The sequence below is a fragment of the Sus scrofa genome, unplaced genomic scaffold, assembly GCF_000003025.6.
Source record: "Sus scrofa isolate TJ Tabasco breed Duroc unplaced genomic scaffold, Sscrofa11.1 Contig2471, whole genome shotgun sequence".
In the NCBI taxonomy this organism is placed as follows: domain Eukaryota; kingdom Metazoa; phylum Chordata; class Mammalia; order Artiodactyla; family Suidae; genus Sus; species Sus scrofa.
The window spans coordinates 2,118,487-2,137,656 of NW_018085100.1; the positions used below are offsets into that span (position 1 = coordinate 2,118,487).

At 39.1% G+C, this 19,170-nt stretch overlaps 1 protein-coding gene across 19 annotated transcripts in view; it reads right to left on the minus strand.

Annotated features, from left to right (window-relative positions):
* Nucleotides 1-19,170, minus strand: part of KCNT2 (potassium sodium-activated channel subfamily T member 2) — a 339,487-nt gene that overhangs the window by 22,110 nt on the left and 298,207 nt on the right. For 13 of the 19 annotated variants that reach the window (XR_002341191.1, XM_021081854.1, XM_021081863.1 and 10 more), the window contains 4 exons: nucleotides 19,023-19,124; nucleotides 15,306-15,389; nucleotides 14,300-14,428; nucleotides 8,159-8,179 (listed from right to left, as the gene is read on the minus strand). Coding sequence is in view for 17 of the 19 variants with exons in the window: in XM_021081854.1 (XP_020937513.1) it covers nucleotides 8,159-8,179; nucleotides 14,300-14,428; nucleotides 15,306-15,389; nucleotides 19,023-19,124 (336 nt within the window). In the remaining 2 variants the exon portion in view is untranslated. The remainder of the gene's footprint in view (nucleotides 1-8,158; nucleotides 8,180-14,299; nucleotides 14,429-15,305; nucleotides 15,390-19,022; nucleotides 19,125-19,170) is intronic. The other 6 variants (XR_002341192.1, XM_021081864.1, XM_021081866.1 and 3 more) reach the window with 1 other exon arrangement.

The following is a 19,170-nucleotide window of genomic DNA, read 5'->3' on the forward strand; positions in this document are numbered from 1 at the left end:
TACCTAGAGTTATCATACTAAGTAAGCCAAGCGAAGAAATAATTACTCATCTGTAAGTCCTGTTCCTGAGACAACATACGCTTTGTTTAGGAATTTGTTAAAGCCCATCTATGCTCTACTTGCAAATCAGTGTATTGAATGAGATCCATTATAACTAAAGCCTACAGATTTTCTCCAAACCACAATACCACAGACAATTGCACCCGTTCCGCCTTTCCCTCCTCTGCCCTCACCCTCAGATCCCCTCACTGCAGGGTGAAGACACTAGTATCTCTAGTATCTCCTGCAGACACTGAACCACTCACAATGGCCGCCTTGTCCACGGGCTTCCTGTGCAAGTCACTGTCCTCCTTGGTCACGCGGTGCACACCATTAGAGTAGCAAATACAGGGCGTGCAGCCCTGCACACTTACATAAAAACTAAGGGTAACATAGTAATTAAGGGTCAATATTTACGATAAATGTGGCACAAATAAAATCACATAAATCTGAGCAAACCGCAAAGGATTATTCCACGTTGAGGAGGAGACCTGTGTCAGAGTTAAGGAAACATACCCTGAGCACTTGCACAAAGCGTGGTATACCACGATGAAAAGACGGGGGTGGCTTAGACGTAACTCTCTAATTTCAAGGTCCATACCTCAGTATCCTGAGTTGGGGAGTGTGACAGTGAAGGGAGAAACTAAAAATAGGAGAATCGGTGGAAAAGTTGGTTATCATAGAGGCCAAGGAAGTATGTTTTCATGGAATGAAACGGCTGATGACTATTACCAAAGAGTTCTTACTAAGCTTTTCCCCTCTAATAGACACGCCATAAATAACAGCTATTGCTAGAGAGCACTGAGAAAGAGGAAGAGAGGTAATAAAGGGCCATTAGTCTATTCAGGACAACAGCGTTGCCTGAAATGCAGGTTTCCTCAAATAAAGGTAACGTATCTTCTACTCATCTAAGTGGTTGGAGACATTACTGGTGATTCTGAGAACTGAAGTCTCTAAATAGCAACTTGAAATACTGAAGAGTTAATATTTCTCTAATATATCCATTGCTTTTTTTAGTTGTGGTGTTCAGAAATATATTTTAAGTGTTTAATAAAATTGTCTTAATTAGGTCATGTGTCTATATCACAGGGTTCTACCAATATTCCCACACGGTTTTTCATTGTTTTTCTTATGAATTCAGGCGACTTTCTCTCATTGTGTGGTAGGGGACTGTTTTTATCTTTTCTGAAGCTATAACATTTATTTTCTCCTCAAAATAATGCATTTTTATGGTGAAATAATACAATCAACATCAAAGTTATGACGACAGTATGTTTTGTAGCTACCCTTTCGTTGTCGGTCTCAAGACATATCTTTATGCTTCCAAGAGTTATTTAATATTGGCTGTTGTGTTTCGTGTTGATATATGTCTGATGGGTGAGAGTCAAAGTCTGGCCCAAATCTAGACTGATTTCATCCTTATTAACTTTTGGTTCACAAGGAAAACTAAAAAGCAGTTTTCCTTAGCCGGATGATTCATTTATGTCTAGAAATAGCCAAGTGTGTGAGCATATTTTCTTTCTACACAAAGCATCATTTGGGGATATATACGTTTTGGTTTTTATGTATTGTCCACACACATATGTATGTGTAGAGAATTTTCTTATACACCTGAATATCTTTATCCAAAACTTAGAAACAAATGAAAGAGCAATGATTAAGTGTGCAAATGCAACACAGTCATAAAGTGATTTAAATTGTTTCTGGGGTTAGAATCATAGTTTCATTGCCAGCTGTCATCTTCACAGTACAATTCTCACTTACCATTTTTTAGAATTACAGGAATACATAGCAAGGCAACAGTTTGAACCACATGTAGCTGTGTGTAAACCCTCCCCACTGGGGGGGTGGGACAGATGCGGGGTCTCTCGTTCTATCACCTCCAGCGTATGAGGGAACAGTAGGAAAGACCTAAGCATATACAGTTATGAAAAACTGTTACAGTAATGCTAATACGGGCATGGCATCGATTCCACCATACCCCAAACATTTTACACACACTCCTCTCTGCCAGCATTTGAGAATCACTGCCCTAAAGCATATACCAGTTATGAGTAAATGAGCCTGTTAAAGAAATTTCTAGGATATACGTAATGCTGTAAATAAAGAAGAGATACAATAATGCAAGCCTTGGGTATGAAGATCCACATTCTGAGGCAAAGAATCTACGCAAAACAGCATTACTGACCCAGGTATACGGTTGCACGGAGCTCATCACTTTCTTATGAAGACCTAGAGACTTCCATCAGTCTCAGAACTTTCCCTTCGGTTGATTTTATTGCCTCCAGCAGCCTTTCAACCAGAGGCCGTGACTAAAGGCTGACTTTACTTCTTGTGTAGAGCAAACTGAAAGAATGATGTCCATGCAGTTCAAGACTTAAACGACCAGAAGGCCATGACTATGCAGTTCAATTAAATCAAACGGATCGGACGCATTTAAACAGCGTCTTGTTCATCATCGTGCCAGTGAGACTCTTACGGGAAGTAAATTATGCAAGTAAGAAACACTTTCCTGGGGCTGAAAATAAACAAGAATGAGTAGATCCAAGAAATATCGTTTAAAATAATAAAGTAAAGGTATTTGAGTAAAATTTTTATGAGACAAAGTGGAGGAAAATTACAGATCAGCTCAGACTCACGGTGCATGTGTGTACAGGCGAGTGCACGTATATGTGTGTACAAGTGTACATTTAGAATGCACTGGAAGTTCGTGAAGTATCTACATCTGAAAATATTACAAGGCATTTATCCACTTCTTACATTATCCTATTTATATATTTAAGTGTATTGATACAAACATTTTTGGATGCTGTATCATCCACTCAAAAATGAGGCACAAGTGAAAAATGATGAGAGAAGCTCTGTTACTCCATGCACTCACCACAGAATTATTTGCCATTAACTATGAACAATTCGCTTAATAAATTTCTACCTTTTTTTCTAATTTATCAAGTGAAAATACTAATCTTCCTACTTGATCTTACCTCTGCTATGTATTGAGAACAGCTCAAGTTCACACACAGCTCATAAAAGTAGGAGCCAATGTTTAAACCCAGATCATCCTGTTCCAAGCCCAGTGCTTATCTGGTCAGGCAAAACAAATGGATAAATGATTCTGCCCAGGAACAGGGACAGGAAGAGCATAAAGATGCTTAGAGGAGTTCCCCTTGTGACTCAGAGGGTTAATGACCTGACGTTGTCTCTGTGAGGATGTGGGTCTGATCCCTGGCCTCACTCAGTGGGTTAAGAATCTGGCATTGCCACAAGCTGTGGCATAGGTTGCAGATGTGGCTCAGATCCGGTGTTGCCATGGCTGTGGTGTAAACCTGCAGCTATAGCTTTGATTCAGCCTCTAGCCCAGGAACTTCCATATGCCACAGGTGCACCTATAAAAACAAAAATTAAAAAAAAAAAAGAATGGCTAGAATATAGAGGAGCTTAAAATCCAGCAAGAAGAAATTGACTCGGTATGGCAGACATCAAACATCCAATGCCTCCATCAGGCAAGGAGAGTGATGATTAATCTGTGCCTATTACTCAAGACAATGAAGGGAAGAGAATTTAGCTACAGTAAATCCAACGAGAAGTAGCTAAGTCCAACAACAGCCATGTAATTTCCATCTCCACTTTCTGAGAAGGATTAGAAATCCTTCCTGCATATTTACGGACACATTCCAAGCACCTAGATGAGTGCGTCTGGTACCTGGTGGGGCTCGGTAACTATCTGCACATCTGGGAGATGATATGACAGAGAGATCTGGCAGATAATGAGTGAGGTTTTTGTGTCTAGGAATTAACCTTCCATCAACCTCAAGGTAATCACTGAAACCACAAAATACAATCTGTTCTCCAAGGTTATGGGTAGAAAAAAGGAAAAGACTATACACGTAGCTTTGGTAAATGCCTGGCTGTGGTTCAAGCGTCGATTCCAATGTCAATTCCCCCAAGAAAGCACGATAGCATCTGAAAGCGGATGATGGAAGGGAGAGAGGTGGCCAGAAATTGGCAGAGGCTCCCACAGGAAACCTAGTGATTATAAAAAGAAGCTCGGGTATGAGAAAGTGATAACGTCCAAACTTGCGTCTTCCGAAATTTTTATTTATCAAGTTAACATGTCTAAGTCTCTGCTCATTTACACTTGGGTGGGAATAATATCATCTGCTATATGAGCTTGCTGGACAGATTAAATATAACGAGAAAGCACTTAGCACTACGTAGAGATCAAGATTAACCCACTGGGAGAGACCGCCCGCAGTGAAGCTTAGCCCACTTTGTTCGATAAGGAAGTACTTCCTGGAATCTAAAGATGAAACCCAGCCACAGGGCAGGAAAAAGGGGACCTCTGCCTCTCCTGGTTCTAGAGCCACTTCTAGGACAGGAGATCAGACAGCCTTCAGATGGAAGGAAGATCATTTAAAATGAGTTGTTCGGGAGTTCCCGTCGTGGCGCAGTGGTTAACGAATCCGACTAGGAACCATGAGGTTGCGGGTTCGGTCCCTGCCCTTGCTCAGTGGGTTAACGATCCGGCGTTGCCGTGAGCTGTGGTGTAGGTTGCAGACGCGGCTCGGATCCCGCGTTGCTGTGGCTCTGGCGTAGGCCGGTGGCTACAGCTCCGATTCGACCCCTAGCCTGGGAACCTCCATATGCCGCGGGAGCGGCCCAAGAAATAGCAACAACAACAACAAAAGACAAAAAAAAAGTCAAAAAAAAAAATAAAATAAAATAAAAAAATAAATAAATAAAATAAAATGAGTTGTTATGGGCAGAAACGGAACAGCACAAAGAGGGGGAAGAGAAATAGACCAGGGAAAAGAGGAGTAATTCATGATATAAAAACTACGACAAGAGAATTTTAAGACATAGGAGATTAATGACCCCAGGAAAGGGTCTATGAAGTTTAAACAAATTACGACGAATTTAAAATGCTGATTGTCTTGGCTAAAAGGGATTTTTAGTAATGCAAGAGCAGGATTGATATAGTCAGGGGGGACTCTGGGGGACACAGATAAAGAATAGAATGGACTGCCTATATGGACCCTTCTGGGAGTTTAACAGTAAGAGTGAAATAAGAAAAAAAAAAAAAAAAAAAAAAAAAACAGAATAAAGAGGGAAATTTTCTTGAAATTGAAATTTGGGGAAACCAGAACATATGCGAAGGTAAAACAGAGAAAGAAAAAAACCCAAAAAAGCAAAACAGCTAGAGCTGGGAGGATGGAAATTGTAGAAGAAAACCTGATTTTTTTATCCTAAAATGCAGGATAAATATATTTTACTATCTAAAGTACAATTAGAGCTTTTTCTTCATAAGGACTGTGAGGTTACCCATATTAGAAGACTCAAACTTCCCAGCACATTGGAGCGAGCTGCCTTATTTACATAGGGGAGTGATGGGAGGGTTTGCAGACCAAGCATAATAACTAAGAGAAAGAAAGCAATTAGCGGAAAAAGGCTATGACTCAGCTTACAACTGGTTATGAAAAGTCAGAAATAAGCCAAACCTACGACCGTCTGCATCTAAAAGGGTCACAGCTGGAGAAAAGAGGACGTGGGGGAACTTGACATCAGAATTAAAAGGTGCAGAACATATGAATAAACATGTAAAACTACGATGGGGCCAAAACCCACATTTAAAAAATTAACTCCACTTTCACTTTTAACCATATGGAAATCTTGTTCTTTCTGGAACATGGTGTGACTGCTAAGTGAGTGCTTCTACCGCTGTGTGGCAGATCTGGACTCATGCCCAAGAATGCCTTTGGGAGAGGCGAGGTGAGGCGACTTGGCTTATGACATGGTCCTAAAATACTTCCTAAAATTATGTTTGCAAGGTCTTTACACATGAAATGAAATTTTATTTGTACATCAGGCTAGGTCAAATATTGGTACAAATGAAACATTTCAGAAATACGTATTATATATTATATATATATATTTATATGATAGGCAGATAGATGAAATTTTTTTTTTTTTTTTTTTTTTTAGGGCTGAACCTGAGGAAGTTCCCAGGCTAGGAGTCTAATCAGAGCTTCAGCTGCCAGCCTACACCACAGCCACATCAATGCAGGACCCAAGCCACGCCTGCGACCTGTACCACAGCTCATGGCAACTCAGATCCTTAACCCACTGAGCGGGGCCAGGGATCAAACCAGCTCTTGTGGACACTAGTTGGTTTGTTACTGCTGAGCCACAACGTAACTCCAGAAATGTATGTTTTGATTTCATTTGCACTTAAAGCATTATGAAACATATTCTAATAGAGCAACCAGGAGGTCCCACTGTGGCTCAGTGGTAAGGAACCCAACTAGTATCCATGAGGATGTGGGTTCGATACCTGGTCTCGCTCAGTGGGTTAAGTGTCTGGCATTGCCATGAGCTGCGGTGTAGGTGGCAGACATGGCTCGGATCTGGCATTGCTGTGGCTGTGGTGTAGGCCAGCAGCTGCAACTCTGATGAGACCTCTAGCCTGGGAAGTTCCATGTGCTGCAGGTTCTGCCCTGAAAAGCGAAAAATAAAAATATATAAATAAAGGAATGATAAGATCGCTAAAATGAGCTCCCCAAACCTTGCATGTGCCAGAAGATGTGTGCTGCGTTAAACTCAAGTTTGAATTAGTATCACCTGCCAGGCAGCCATGATCACTGAACCCCACTTTCTACCTGTACCGTCACATGAAAAGGGCCAGAGCAGCTAAAACACCTCTCTTACAGGCTGAAGTGAAGCTCCCTCCGTATTTAGAAAATGCCAAAGGAATCAATATGGGAAAACAAAATTAGAATATTTAAAAAATTAATAGAGTTAGAGCTTATAAACCCTTGAATAAAATAAGATGTTCAAAATAATTTAGGGAACAGACTTTGCATCTATTCCATGGATTCGGATCTACATGTGGAGAAAGCAACAGTCATTCTGTCAAAATCTGGTGTACTATAACAGAGAACTTTTCCCCAAAGTTCAATGAGGTCAAAATAGACTCGTGCTTTGGGCGGTGACTTGGTGCATGCACAAGTCCCCCGTGACTGTGTGGTACAGCGGTCTGGATTGTACCACTGCTTTAACACTCAAAATTCAACTTTTCAAGTTGAAAATGTCTATATGTACAGTGGTTTCTCTCATTCTAATAATGCCTGGGAGGTTGCATCAAGTAGTAAGGCCATAAGGACAATTATTTTTCATGACTTACATGAAAAAAATTAAAAATGCAAATCATATGATGATAACTTTGAAGTTGCAGGCACATAAGAAGTGTATGTATACAAACATAATATATTATTAATGATTTTATTTTTATTGTAGTAAATCAACGATTATCACAGGTTAATACTATTGAACATTAAAGTGATGGCCTCTTCATGACAATACATTAAAGCTATTAAAGAAAAGATTAAGCATTGAAAAGTGTGCTAGAGGAATCCATCATGGGTCCTACTGTTCCCATAATCCTTTCTAGGGGGTCCAGCTTAGGTAAGAAGCAAACTAAAAGGTATATTTACATCAAGGCCCCCATTGCCTTTCAGTCCTAGATGGTCCTGGTGGCAGGATCCTGGCTGTAGTTACCTCCTTTGAAGACAGATAATCCACAGCTGGTAAGTGGTTAGCTGGTAATGACACCACACAGTAAAATATGCGACTCGACTAATACACACACATACTCTGAAGATTTCCAGTCATATTAGGGAACTACAAGCACAACTTGAACATGGAGCATTTAAAAGCATTTCAGGGAGTTCCTGTCATGGCTCAGGGGTTAACGAATCCGACTAGGAACCATGAGGTTTCGGGTTCCATCCCTGGCCTTGCTCCGTGGGTTAAGGATCTGGTGTTGTCGTGAGCTGTGGTGTAGGTCACAGATGCGGCTCGGATCCCACATTGCAGTGGCTCTGGTGTAGGCTGATAGCAACAGCTCAGATTCGACCCCTAGCCTGGGAACCACCATATGCCACAGGAGCAGCCCAAGAAATGGCAAAAAGTCCAAAAAAAAAAAAAAAAAAAAAAAAAAAGGCATTTCAGCTCACTTGCTTTCTTTTAAAATCTGAAATATTGAATTCAATCTTTAATTTTCTTTCCCTGTGATAACTGAATTAACATAGATCATTTGAGGAAAGGGAGACAAAATACTTACTTGTGATGCTATTTCTCGATACTGACACAAAGGGAGGGAAAAAGAAACACACAAAATACAGTTTAAACAATGAGTAAACAATACAGACATAAAACAATCAGCAGCAGGACAATGTATGACAGATACTATATAACAGTATAATCTAATATGTGTTTGATTCTTTATCATAGAACTTTTAAATAAAATTAGGTAAAGAATAAGCTATCATTTTAAAAAATTTGCCAGAAAGTTGTTCTTGCTGGATTTTTTTTTTCTAAAAGTGTCTTTCAAAAATTTGATAGAATGGAAATGTGGTTCCAGTTGAAAATAAAAGAACTGATAACAGCTTATGAAACTACTGTATTCATGAGAGACTATCTGACATATGATTGATAGTCAGTAGTCATTAATGGTATTAGTATCTGCACTGTTTTTAAACAATTTAGATCATATACATATACGATACATATAAGTTAACAGAAATAGTCTTGAGTTTTCACGTTGGCTATAGAGTCTAAAAATTGATCTGCCCAGTCAAAATATAACCCCTAAGTATTGAGGGTTATAAAAATCATGCTATCTTATTCTTCAGTTCTAGGGAATAAAATTATCTTCATTTGCCAACGGGGAGAAGTAAAATTTTCAATTATATTTTTTTTGGGTAATATAACTCAGGTCTAAGCCACTATCAAGCATTCTCACTATTGCTACGAATATGAAAAACGCATAATGAATATATGAATATAAGCTCCTTGAAACTGTTTGTCTGCAGATTCTTAACACTTGGCCCAATGCAATAAATATTGTTCAAATGAAAAATGGTACAGAAAGGGCAGCATAAGTTTCAAAACTATCTCAATCCTTATTAAAATAATTTTATCAATATGATTTTATAAAATGAAAGCTTTATTTTAACAATATATTTAAAACATTACCTTCCAATATAATTGTAAAAAGTTAATGGTTAGAAGATGGAACAACCAATGATTATTATATTATGCAGAGTTTTTAAAGAAACAGGATTTATTGACTATGAAGGTGAACAACGATCAGAGTAGCATATCCCACAAACGTACTGGTTATACTGTAAATATGTTAACATTTTAATGTGCCTTAAAATATCTCTTTCTAATTCCTAATAAAATTTTCACTGGACACTTTAAGAAAATGTGATTTTCAATATGCTGGAAAACTGAAGGCAAATACTTCACATTTTTTTAGCAAGAAAAAAAAAGGAATAAATGTTTTAATTTAGAATTTTTCAGATTTTGCAAATATAGTATAGTATCATATACCAAATAGTAGATAATACCTTCAGAGTGTCTTAGGTACCACTTTACCATTTAAAAATTAATATTTCTATAATAAGGATAATATGAATATGCACATTAAGCGAAATAAGTAAATATTATGAATAATCTTACAATAGTTAAAGTAAGCTTTTGCCACCAAATCGATTTAGTAAGCTTTCTAAACTTCAGAATTATGGAGAAAAAAATTGTGGACAGAAATATTGTTCTCCTTTGTTCCCAAGAGTAGCCCAAGTTCTTGTCAATCCTCCATTTGATTTTTGAACCAGGAGATTCTGGCATTTGTAAAAACTCCCTGAAATAGATACATAGTGAGTGGTCTCCTCTGACTTGGTGATGCTCAACTAGGTTGGAAGAAAAGGATAATCCAGCTGGGCCCTACTCTCCGCGGCCTGATTTTCCAGTCCCTGTGCACACCCCACTGTACGTTTGTCTTTGAATAAATCCTCCTTTCACCAATGTACAGCCCACAAGTTAAAAAAAAAATGAGTTAAGTATGCCAGGATTTTTATAAGTGTCATGTTTTTAACTGTGAGTATTCTTTATCATCACTAAAGACATCTGCTGACGTATCCAGTGCCTCCCCCACCCCCAGCCAAGGCAGGGATATAACTTAACTTTTTTCCCTATACACACAATATGGGAAGACACTGAAAACAGACTAAGAAATCATGAGGCATGAAAACTGGCATCTGCCTTTGAAACGCATTTTTCCAACTCCGTGATAAAACAAGGAAGACCTAGAGTTATTATATGAATTTATGCCTTCTACGTTCTTACTGAAATGTTGGCATTAAATTAAAAATTCTTTTTTTTTTTTTTTTTTCGTTTTTTAGAGCTGCACCTGCCGCTTATGGCAGTTCCCAGGCGAGGGGTCGAATTGGAGCTGCAGCTGCCAGCCTACAACACAGCCACAGCATCACGGGATCCAAGCTGCGACTGCAAACTACAACACAGCTGACAGCAACACCAGATCCTTAGCCCACTGAGCAGGGCCAGGGTCGAACCCACATCCTCATGGATACTAGTGGGATTCGTTTCCACTGCGCCACAATGGCAACGCCCAAATTAAAAATTCTTCATGGAGTAGAACAGAATTTAATATTTAAAAGGTATAAACTGCATAAATGATGAATGGGTGCACCTGATCATGAATTTCATGGCTATAAATCTACAGGTTGTTTTCATCAGTTATATCTACATAGTTTAAGTAGTCAGAAAATGTTGTGATTTGTTTGAAAAACAGCAGCTCCCAGCATAGTCCTCTTTTAGTGCTCTCTCAAAGGACCTGTCTGCTTCTGCCTCTTCACTGACGTGTCAGACCTCGTCCTTCTGTTCCTATATAACTTCCCTGATTGTGACTGCCTTCATTTTCTTCAGTTTCTACTTCTATCTATTGGCTTCTCACTCTGGAGGAAGAGAAATCAACAATCTCTTCTACCTAATCTACTTTCTGTCTGTACCCATTCTCCTTTTCTGACACACCTGAACTCATACAATACACGTCTCTGTGTCTGCATTCTCTCTTTTGATATAATGTTTTCGAGGTTCATCTAAGTCACAGCACAAAAAATGACTTTGTTTCTTTTTATTGCTGAATACTACTCCATTGTACGGCTATACCCCATCTTGCTTATCTCTTCAGTAGTTGAAGTATATTTAGGTTGTTTCTAATCTGGGGCTATTATGAACAATGCTATTAAGAAAATTCCCACGCAAGTCTTCGTGTGGATATACTTTCGTTTCTCTTGGGTACATAGGTGCAGAAGCCTTTATTATATTTTGTTTTATACTGTCTGTTCCCTCTGTCTTTCCCATTTTTTTTTCTACCTTTGTTTATTTTGGAATCTCTATTTCATCCTATTTCCTGAAATTGGCAATTTTTATTTGTCTTCCTATACTGAGTATAGGACTAACAAGTTGACTGAAAGCTCTGGGTTAGTTATTTTTATTGTGAGTCTCATGGTCCCCTGACAAAATTATTGAACTGGAGAACCTCCCGTGTCTGTTTCTATCACTGACCTTTCACTAGGCAGGGTCCAATGCCCCAGGGAAGACTCTTAAATCTACGGCTGAAGATGGACAGAGAATGGACCATTGCACGTGGCTCTCTGCATTCAGTGTGGTTCTGTTGCCTAGAATGTGTCCGGTCCAAAGACCATCCTTGTACCCTGGTCATACAACAAGCCTTCCAACAGCCAGCGTGGGATAAGGGACAGCAGCCAGCTATGCGAACTGTCGGGAAGAATGGGGGCCTTTGAACAACCTAAGAAAGAAGACATCAGAAGCTTCCATTCTATTTTTTTGTTTGTTTGTTTTTGCTTTTTAGGGCCACAACCACGGCATATGGAGGTTCCCGGCCTACTGGGTCAAACTGGAGCTACAGCCACCAGCCTACGCCACAGCCACAGCAACACTGGATCCTTAACCCACTGAGCGAGGCCAGGGATTGAACCTGTATCCTCAGGGATGCTAGTCAGGTTCTTTAACCACTAAGCCATGACGGGAACTCCCCCCATTCTAATTTCTGAATGAAATTTCTCCCTCTAGAAACCTGGTGTCTGTCTTTAATTAAAGTAAGAGAAAACCGGCATTTTAGACAATGATAAATTATTTGAATTTCAGACCTTGAGTCTTCTTGAACCATTTGTTATTTGAGAGAGATGGTGGGATGTATGACCCAGTCTTTTATTTCATTAGCTCCACTTTGTGTTTTTACATGATGAGGAAAAAGAAAATGTTTTCCTCTTTGCACAAAACTCTGTGTCTTTACTAAGTTAATATTTAATTGCTATCCTCTTTTTTAAAAGAAATAAAAGATTGACTTAAGGGATATTCACCTTATTGATACTTTCACATCTTGCAAAACTATAATTAAAGGTAGATAATGTTATCACATTATCTATCTCTTAAATATCTCTAAATATTAAATCTCTTTAATAAAGAAACATATACTCCTTTTAAGACTGATCAGGAATAATAAATCTTTCTCTAGATGAACTTACATTATTTTGTGTGTCAACTACAATTATTACATAACTCGACGGTTCTATTTTTGCCTTATTTGCCAGAAAAATAAAAGTAGGATTCCAGTTCAACTGTAGCAATCAGTTAATTTTAGGTATAAAGTAATGTTAGTTTCTCTGCCTCTATTAATATATTTTGCTGTAAAAGTGCTATAAGACCCTATTTTTAATCTTTATTTAAATTGCTTCTTTTTTCCTACAATAGGTAGAATATAAAATTTAAATAAAAATGTGTGCCAAAGGATGAATTAAATTCAGTTAAGGAAGACAGCAGGTGTGATTTCATCCAGGAACCTTTTATCTTCCCAAGGATGTGTGTTTTTTAATATAAGCTAGAGGTTTGGGGATTTATAAACATTGTGCTGATCTGTGATGGGAAGAACTGACCAAAATGGAATGTTTAATGCTCCTTGATTACAGCACAAATACTCGAATATCCTTTTCTTGTCTATACTGTAAAATAGCACACGACAAAGTCCCTTTGCAACACAAATGACTGACGGGGATACGAACTTGACCGAGGGCAAACTTTACTATGTTCAAATCCACGAAGTCCATATGTAATAAAATAAATCCAGGGAAGTATTCCCCTGGGTGGAAATCTTCTTGGTACTTGTCAAGTTCGACTAAGAAGTGGTTAATTGCTTACATGGGAAAGCTTTTTTTTCTGAACCTTTAATCAAATAATTTTTTGGACGCAGTGTTCTTAAAAATGTGGGCCTATCTGGCCAGTGATGTTGCGCATCCAACGGTCTGGTCCGTTTCTGCCTTCAGTCATCCCTGGGTTTCCAATGTGGTCTTGTTCTTTGGGGTGTGAACCCCAGGGACCACAGCCAAGGACACACAGATTCAGCAGCAGAGATGGCAGCAAAACTCCTTTCAGCACCTAAAGCGGCAGAGAGCACCTCGGAAAAACTGGACTATTTTCCACTGGCCTCGAAATCACTTCCTTGAATGTCAAACTATGAATTGCATCAAGAAAACAAAAACCTATCCCATCATCTTTACGCTGCCTATGAAGCTCTTCTTTTCCATACACTGATTTCAATCACAAGTTGGTGTCATGATTACATGACTATTAAAATGCAAGTAAATTGATCTGAACCTCATAGTGGAGGTAATTTTTCAAAAGACCAAAAAAGAAAAAAAAAGAAAAAAAGACTTGGCTAACCAAAATTTTGAAAAACTATGAGGTATCTGGAGAAAAAAAAAATTCATGAATACAAATCATAAATTAGAATCATATAGTGTGACCAAATTAAAATGTGGATATGTTTTTGGTGGTATGCAGCCATCAGAAATTCTGTTGCATTTTAATAGGCTCTAGTGTGCTTTTAAAATTACTGAGCTCTTCTCTGGAAGGTTTTGGCACTGCTACTGGAGTTTTTTTCCTGGCTTCGGAATGGTCCACAATCTATCAAAAAAATTTGAGTTTCATGCTTCCTAACTCATCTTTGTTTCCTTCTTTCCAAATGCTAATATACGGAGTTCAAGGTGACATCAGGCTAAATTGCTGCCCGAGGAGCTTTTCTTATGTGTCAGAAGGTTACTTAGAATTAAGTTACTTCCTGAAAACCTATAAAAGGCATTCAGAGCCCAAAGTCCACAAACTCTAGCATACTTCTTTTATGAAATTCCTTTGACACAGTTTACTGGAACAGTTAAGTTTTTTTTTCTTTTTTTTTCTGAAAATCGTTACTACATGTTCAGAGAGCATTCTTTTCCACTTCCTATGACATACTTCAGAAAGAAAGTTTCTAGGTTTCGGAATGGCTGTGTTCAATCAGAGTAAACATTAACAGAGGAAGATTTTGCTATTTCCAAACCTCAGATGTTGCGAGCTTTTGCGATTCGGTCCTGTAGATCCCAATGGGAACATCCCCGGTGGAAGAGCACAGCTTCTGATAAAGTCTGGCGTAAGTTCTGATCCACAAGTCATCCTCCGTGACCTTCATCTGTAACGCATATGAATCATTTACTACCAACTTTTTAAGAAATAAAACCCCCAGGGGTTGTTTTTCATTCCTTAAAGGTAGACGTTCCTGCTCTGTGAAACCTCAAAGTGACATTTCCTAAGTGCTTATCCGTGTATTCAGGTTATTTACCGTGTTCCATTTAAGACTCATCCCTGGGGTTTGTCCAAACATAAGAAAGCAGCCGCTCCATTTGCGGCAGCAAGGCCCTGTTTTAGTTCCACGTTTGTAGGCAGTCCCATGGGGACCCGACTGGGCACACTGGGGAGCCTGGGAAGACTCGGTTGAATGCTGCAGCAGCTAGAGGCTGCTGCTGGAATTCAGGGGACAGGGTCTGCGGGTGTTACACACCTGATCGTGCAAAGGGCACTGCGGTCTCACAGAGAACTGTCCATCCGAAGCTCGAACAGCTCCCTGCTGAGAAGGATGTGTGGCAAAGCAGCACAGGGCCCGCAGACAGAAGGCGCAAGTGCTGGTCCCGCTCTGCCCACCACGCCCTTGAACCGCCAGCGAGTCACTTCATTACACACCCTTGGAAGCACAGGCATTTACACAGCAAACGGGTTAAACAGCAGGACCGCTGTTTCCCGGCAGGACAACACTCTGTGCCAGACAAGGTTAATCTCAAACGCCCGCTAGAACAGGGCCCCTTGCTCTGCATCTCGTACAGAACAGCTACTTTCAGGACTGTCAATTTAAATAATGTTTTCCCTCGAATTTCTTTAAGGAATTAAAAACCAGGATGCTATTCTTTGAGCACACACACTAGAAAATAAATAAGTAAATGACAAAATACATTAAAGCCGGATTCAGAACTGCCTCTCAGAATCCTCTTCTATCCCAGAGATGACCAACTTACGGAGCAAAGAAACCCCGATCCAGGTGTCGTGTCCAACCCCAGCAGGAGTCTGGTGATAGAAATCATATAATCCTTCACAAAGGACTGCAACAGAAACAAAAGGTGCATTTATTAGGCGTAGGAAATAGGTAGAGTAACTTTGAGTGGGAACAGCTTACCACAGCTTAAAGATTATTTTTTGCAATAAGCCATTAAGCCTCCAGAAAAAAAGAAATAAATATCGATTTTGTCAGTGTCCCAGGTACACATAGACAGTTAAGCAGTCCATGAAGAAGTATGGCAAAGGGTTATTTTCCATGATGTCCTGCGTGCTATTAGACACAATGAAAACATTTTTATATTTTTAATAACCAAAAATTATAAGCTGAAATAAAAGAGAATATTTAAAAAATTGAGGTAACTCACATTTGCAATGAAATATTTCAAGTACTTTTTTTGGTTTTTTGGATTAAGATTAAACTTTATGCTAGTAGAATACATTTCTAATATTTATAAACTAATGGGTTAGTTTTAGGTATCATTATGAGAATATTTTATTTGCTAACACCTATGATATATTCTGACATGTGGTTAGAACACTAGTTAATAGTTAGAGAATTAACTTAAGGATGTATCCCACTTCTTCAGTTTATTTGCAGCTCTGAGTGAAAAGAAAAATTTTCGACCCATACAAATGAATTTCACCATGGCATAGAACAATTTACTTCATGAATCCTATGAAACAACTGCCTTGAGTTTGATCTTCAGGTCAAGTGTGAACAAGTGAAACATTTAAATAATCACCTGGTTATTTGACAGAGCAAAGACTTTAAAAACGTCACTGCATCATTTACTCAGTACCTCCAGACTACTTTGCCAATTGCTAGTTTGTTCTCCGACAGGCTAGTTTCAGAAAGCAAGGCATTTCCATGTGAGAAAGACCATAAGGAAACATAACAATTCCCTTTCTCAGGCCAAAGAAACGGCACTTTGATTTCCAAAGTGTGTTAGTCTCCAACCAGTTAGGACAGGATCCTATTAGGGCCACCCAAACACGCTGTGACAGGCACCCCTTCTTAGCGTCATTCAATGTCCCTGGGAACACAGCATGGGCTAAAGAAGAAAGTCAAACAAGATCTCGGGACCCTAAAACTCTGACTGTCCAAAATGAAAAACAGGAAGTCCTCGTGGAGAAGAAGGCAAAATGAAGATTTGGCAAATGACTATATTAAATCATTTTAGAGCCAAATGTGGTAAGACAGCTAATGTTCACTGCATTTTTCACAGACACAGTCTTTGTCCACAGGCCATCTGTCCTATAACTTCATCAGAACGCAGACAAGAGTTAGGTATGAGCCAGAAATGTGGACTGCCCCACTTAATATCACAAAATCCATGCATTAAATCGGACATAATCCGATCACAGAAGATTCTCCAGTCTTTCGCTTGGTATTTACGTAATGTTATTTTAGGCAATCACTTTTTAATAGTTGGTCTTCCAGATCTACAGAGATAAGAATTGATAAAACAATTAAAAATATGAAAGTGGACGTTCCCTCTGGGGTCAAGGATCATACTGCAGTGGCTTGGGTTGCTGCAGAGGTGGTGGCTGCAGCCCGAGGCAACCGGTACAGCATCCACTGCTGCCGCAGCTGTGGCGCAGGCTGCTGCCGAGGCTTGAGTGATCCCTGACCCAGGAACTTCCACATGATGCAGGTGCAGCCAAAACAGAAAAAAGCATGAAAGTCACCTGTGTTTCAAGTGGGGTGTGATGGGCAACGAGACAACAACAACAACAAAGATCTTTCCCGTAAGTTAAAAAGTAAAAAAGTACCCTAAGGAACTCAAGCATCATACAAACGCAGATCCATTTACCACAGGGAAGTGCTGGGTGGGGCCTAGTGAGGCTGCGTGGCCTGAAAAGGAGGCTTCACTCTGAATACTGGCTAGCTGAGCTTTCTTAGCTCTTGTTCCATCCATATATTCTGATTAATACTGCCTCTATTAAGAGTTTTCCTTGGGGAAGTAAATACAGCATTATCTAGGACAGAATTACATCAACAGCAGATCACTATATGATTGCAGTTATCAACAATAGCTCTTGAATATAAAATATAAGCATTTATCCTTAAGAAAATTGGCTTAAGTCATTAATCAAAAAATTAGATTGTATTTAGTATATTTTAAGAATACAAGAAAGCCTATTATATAATTGTAGAGAATAAAATGTCTTAAATTTCTAATCCTTTTTATCACAAATGAGGACTCTGTACCTATCTGAAAAAATGTACCACTAAAACATCACATGTGAGGTCAGGAGAGGGTAAATTGGCAGTTACCGCTTTGAAAATTACTGCCATAGTTCATTCTTTCTGCAGCAACTTCAGAAAACATACAATTTCCTGTGTCTTTATGTATAACGAAAAGAGTGAAGCAAAAAGGAAAGGAAAGAAAAAAGACTACTCCTTTCCAATTCTACAGAATGGTTTTTTTTTTTTTTTTTTTTTCACCTTAGCTTAACTGTAAGACTTTTTCGTTGAGTTGATTAAAATATAAGATCCTGTGGCTAAAATATCTGAAAACCACTGGTGCCCAGTAACGTCCAGCACTTGACTGCGACTGACAGAAATCCCTTCTGATCCGACGCTGGTCTTCGAAGAACCCTGCCCTCGAGCCCCCTCTTTAGGAGATGGGAAGCATGTGTGCCTGGTGATGGGGTTTGGAGGGCAAGCTCGGCTCTGAGAGCGTCCAGATAACGTGCCTGGCAGCTTTGGGCAGAACCGGAGTGTTTCTTCGACTCGGCTGAGGTGTCCCGGCCTCCTCTGGCACAAGGCGATGGTTTGAGACGCGGCTGGAGGCGCAGTCGTGAGCATCATTGGCCCCACGGCCCGGAAAAGCTTTAACCGTCACCAGACTGGTTTATTCAGTCAGGCGCGGCAGGGAGTACACAAGATATGTGATCAAAAAATATGACAACATGCTTGGATGCTCGATTTGAGATTAAAGTTACCCAATAACTTAAAGTGTTATGAATATCTTTTTTCTCTGAACTGGATCTATGTAGAAGGTATCTGATTACTTGAATCAGAGTACATGAAATATTGCAGCTGTTCAGTTTCTGGCAGAGTTTTTAAAAAAAGACTAAAACATCTTCGTGTAAAAATAACATTGCCACAAACTTCTTAGCTGTGATAAAAGGACAGTGTAAAACTCTGGCTTTCAGGAACGAACTGCATGGATCTTAGTTGTAAAATCTTTCTCACATTTTTCTAAGATCGGCAATAATTAGCAGATGTTTAAAATGTCCTCGGTTTACTAGTTTAATGACACTGTTTGGTATCTTCTTCTCTAAAAATGTGTGTTCGGAAGAAGGCTTTTTTTTTTTTTTTTTTTTTTTTAATCTAGCACTTTTTTTAGCTTTTATTTTTAGTCTGGTAATATGCTTAGCATAATATACAAAATATATTAAAATGTCACAATAAATGTAGGACACTGGTGTCAAAGAATGCCTAAAATTATTTCATAGATTATCCTGAAAACTATTTTTTTCTCACGATGTATTTCATTGGCACATTTGTCATTGAATACATGTAATAAAATACTGGGTGACTTCCAGAGTCAGTTTTAATTTACCAGCTCCATAAGAAACACTGCGCACTCTCTGCATTATTTATTTGATAAAATAAAAGCAAAGTATAAAATCAACATTTGAGAGAGAAACAAGCAACCCCCGCATACCTGGTAAAGAAGTGTATCCAGCATGCTGATACTAAACACCCGCCCAGCAGCAAAAGGCAGTCGGAACATAAAGGCCAAATTAGAACCTCGCTCTCTCTCTTTCTGTTCAGAGATTTGAAAAAGAAAAATCTGTAAGCATCCTCTATTT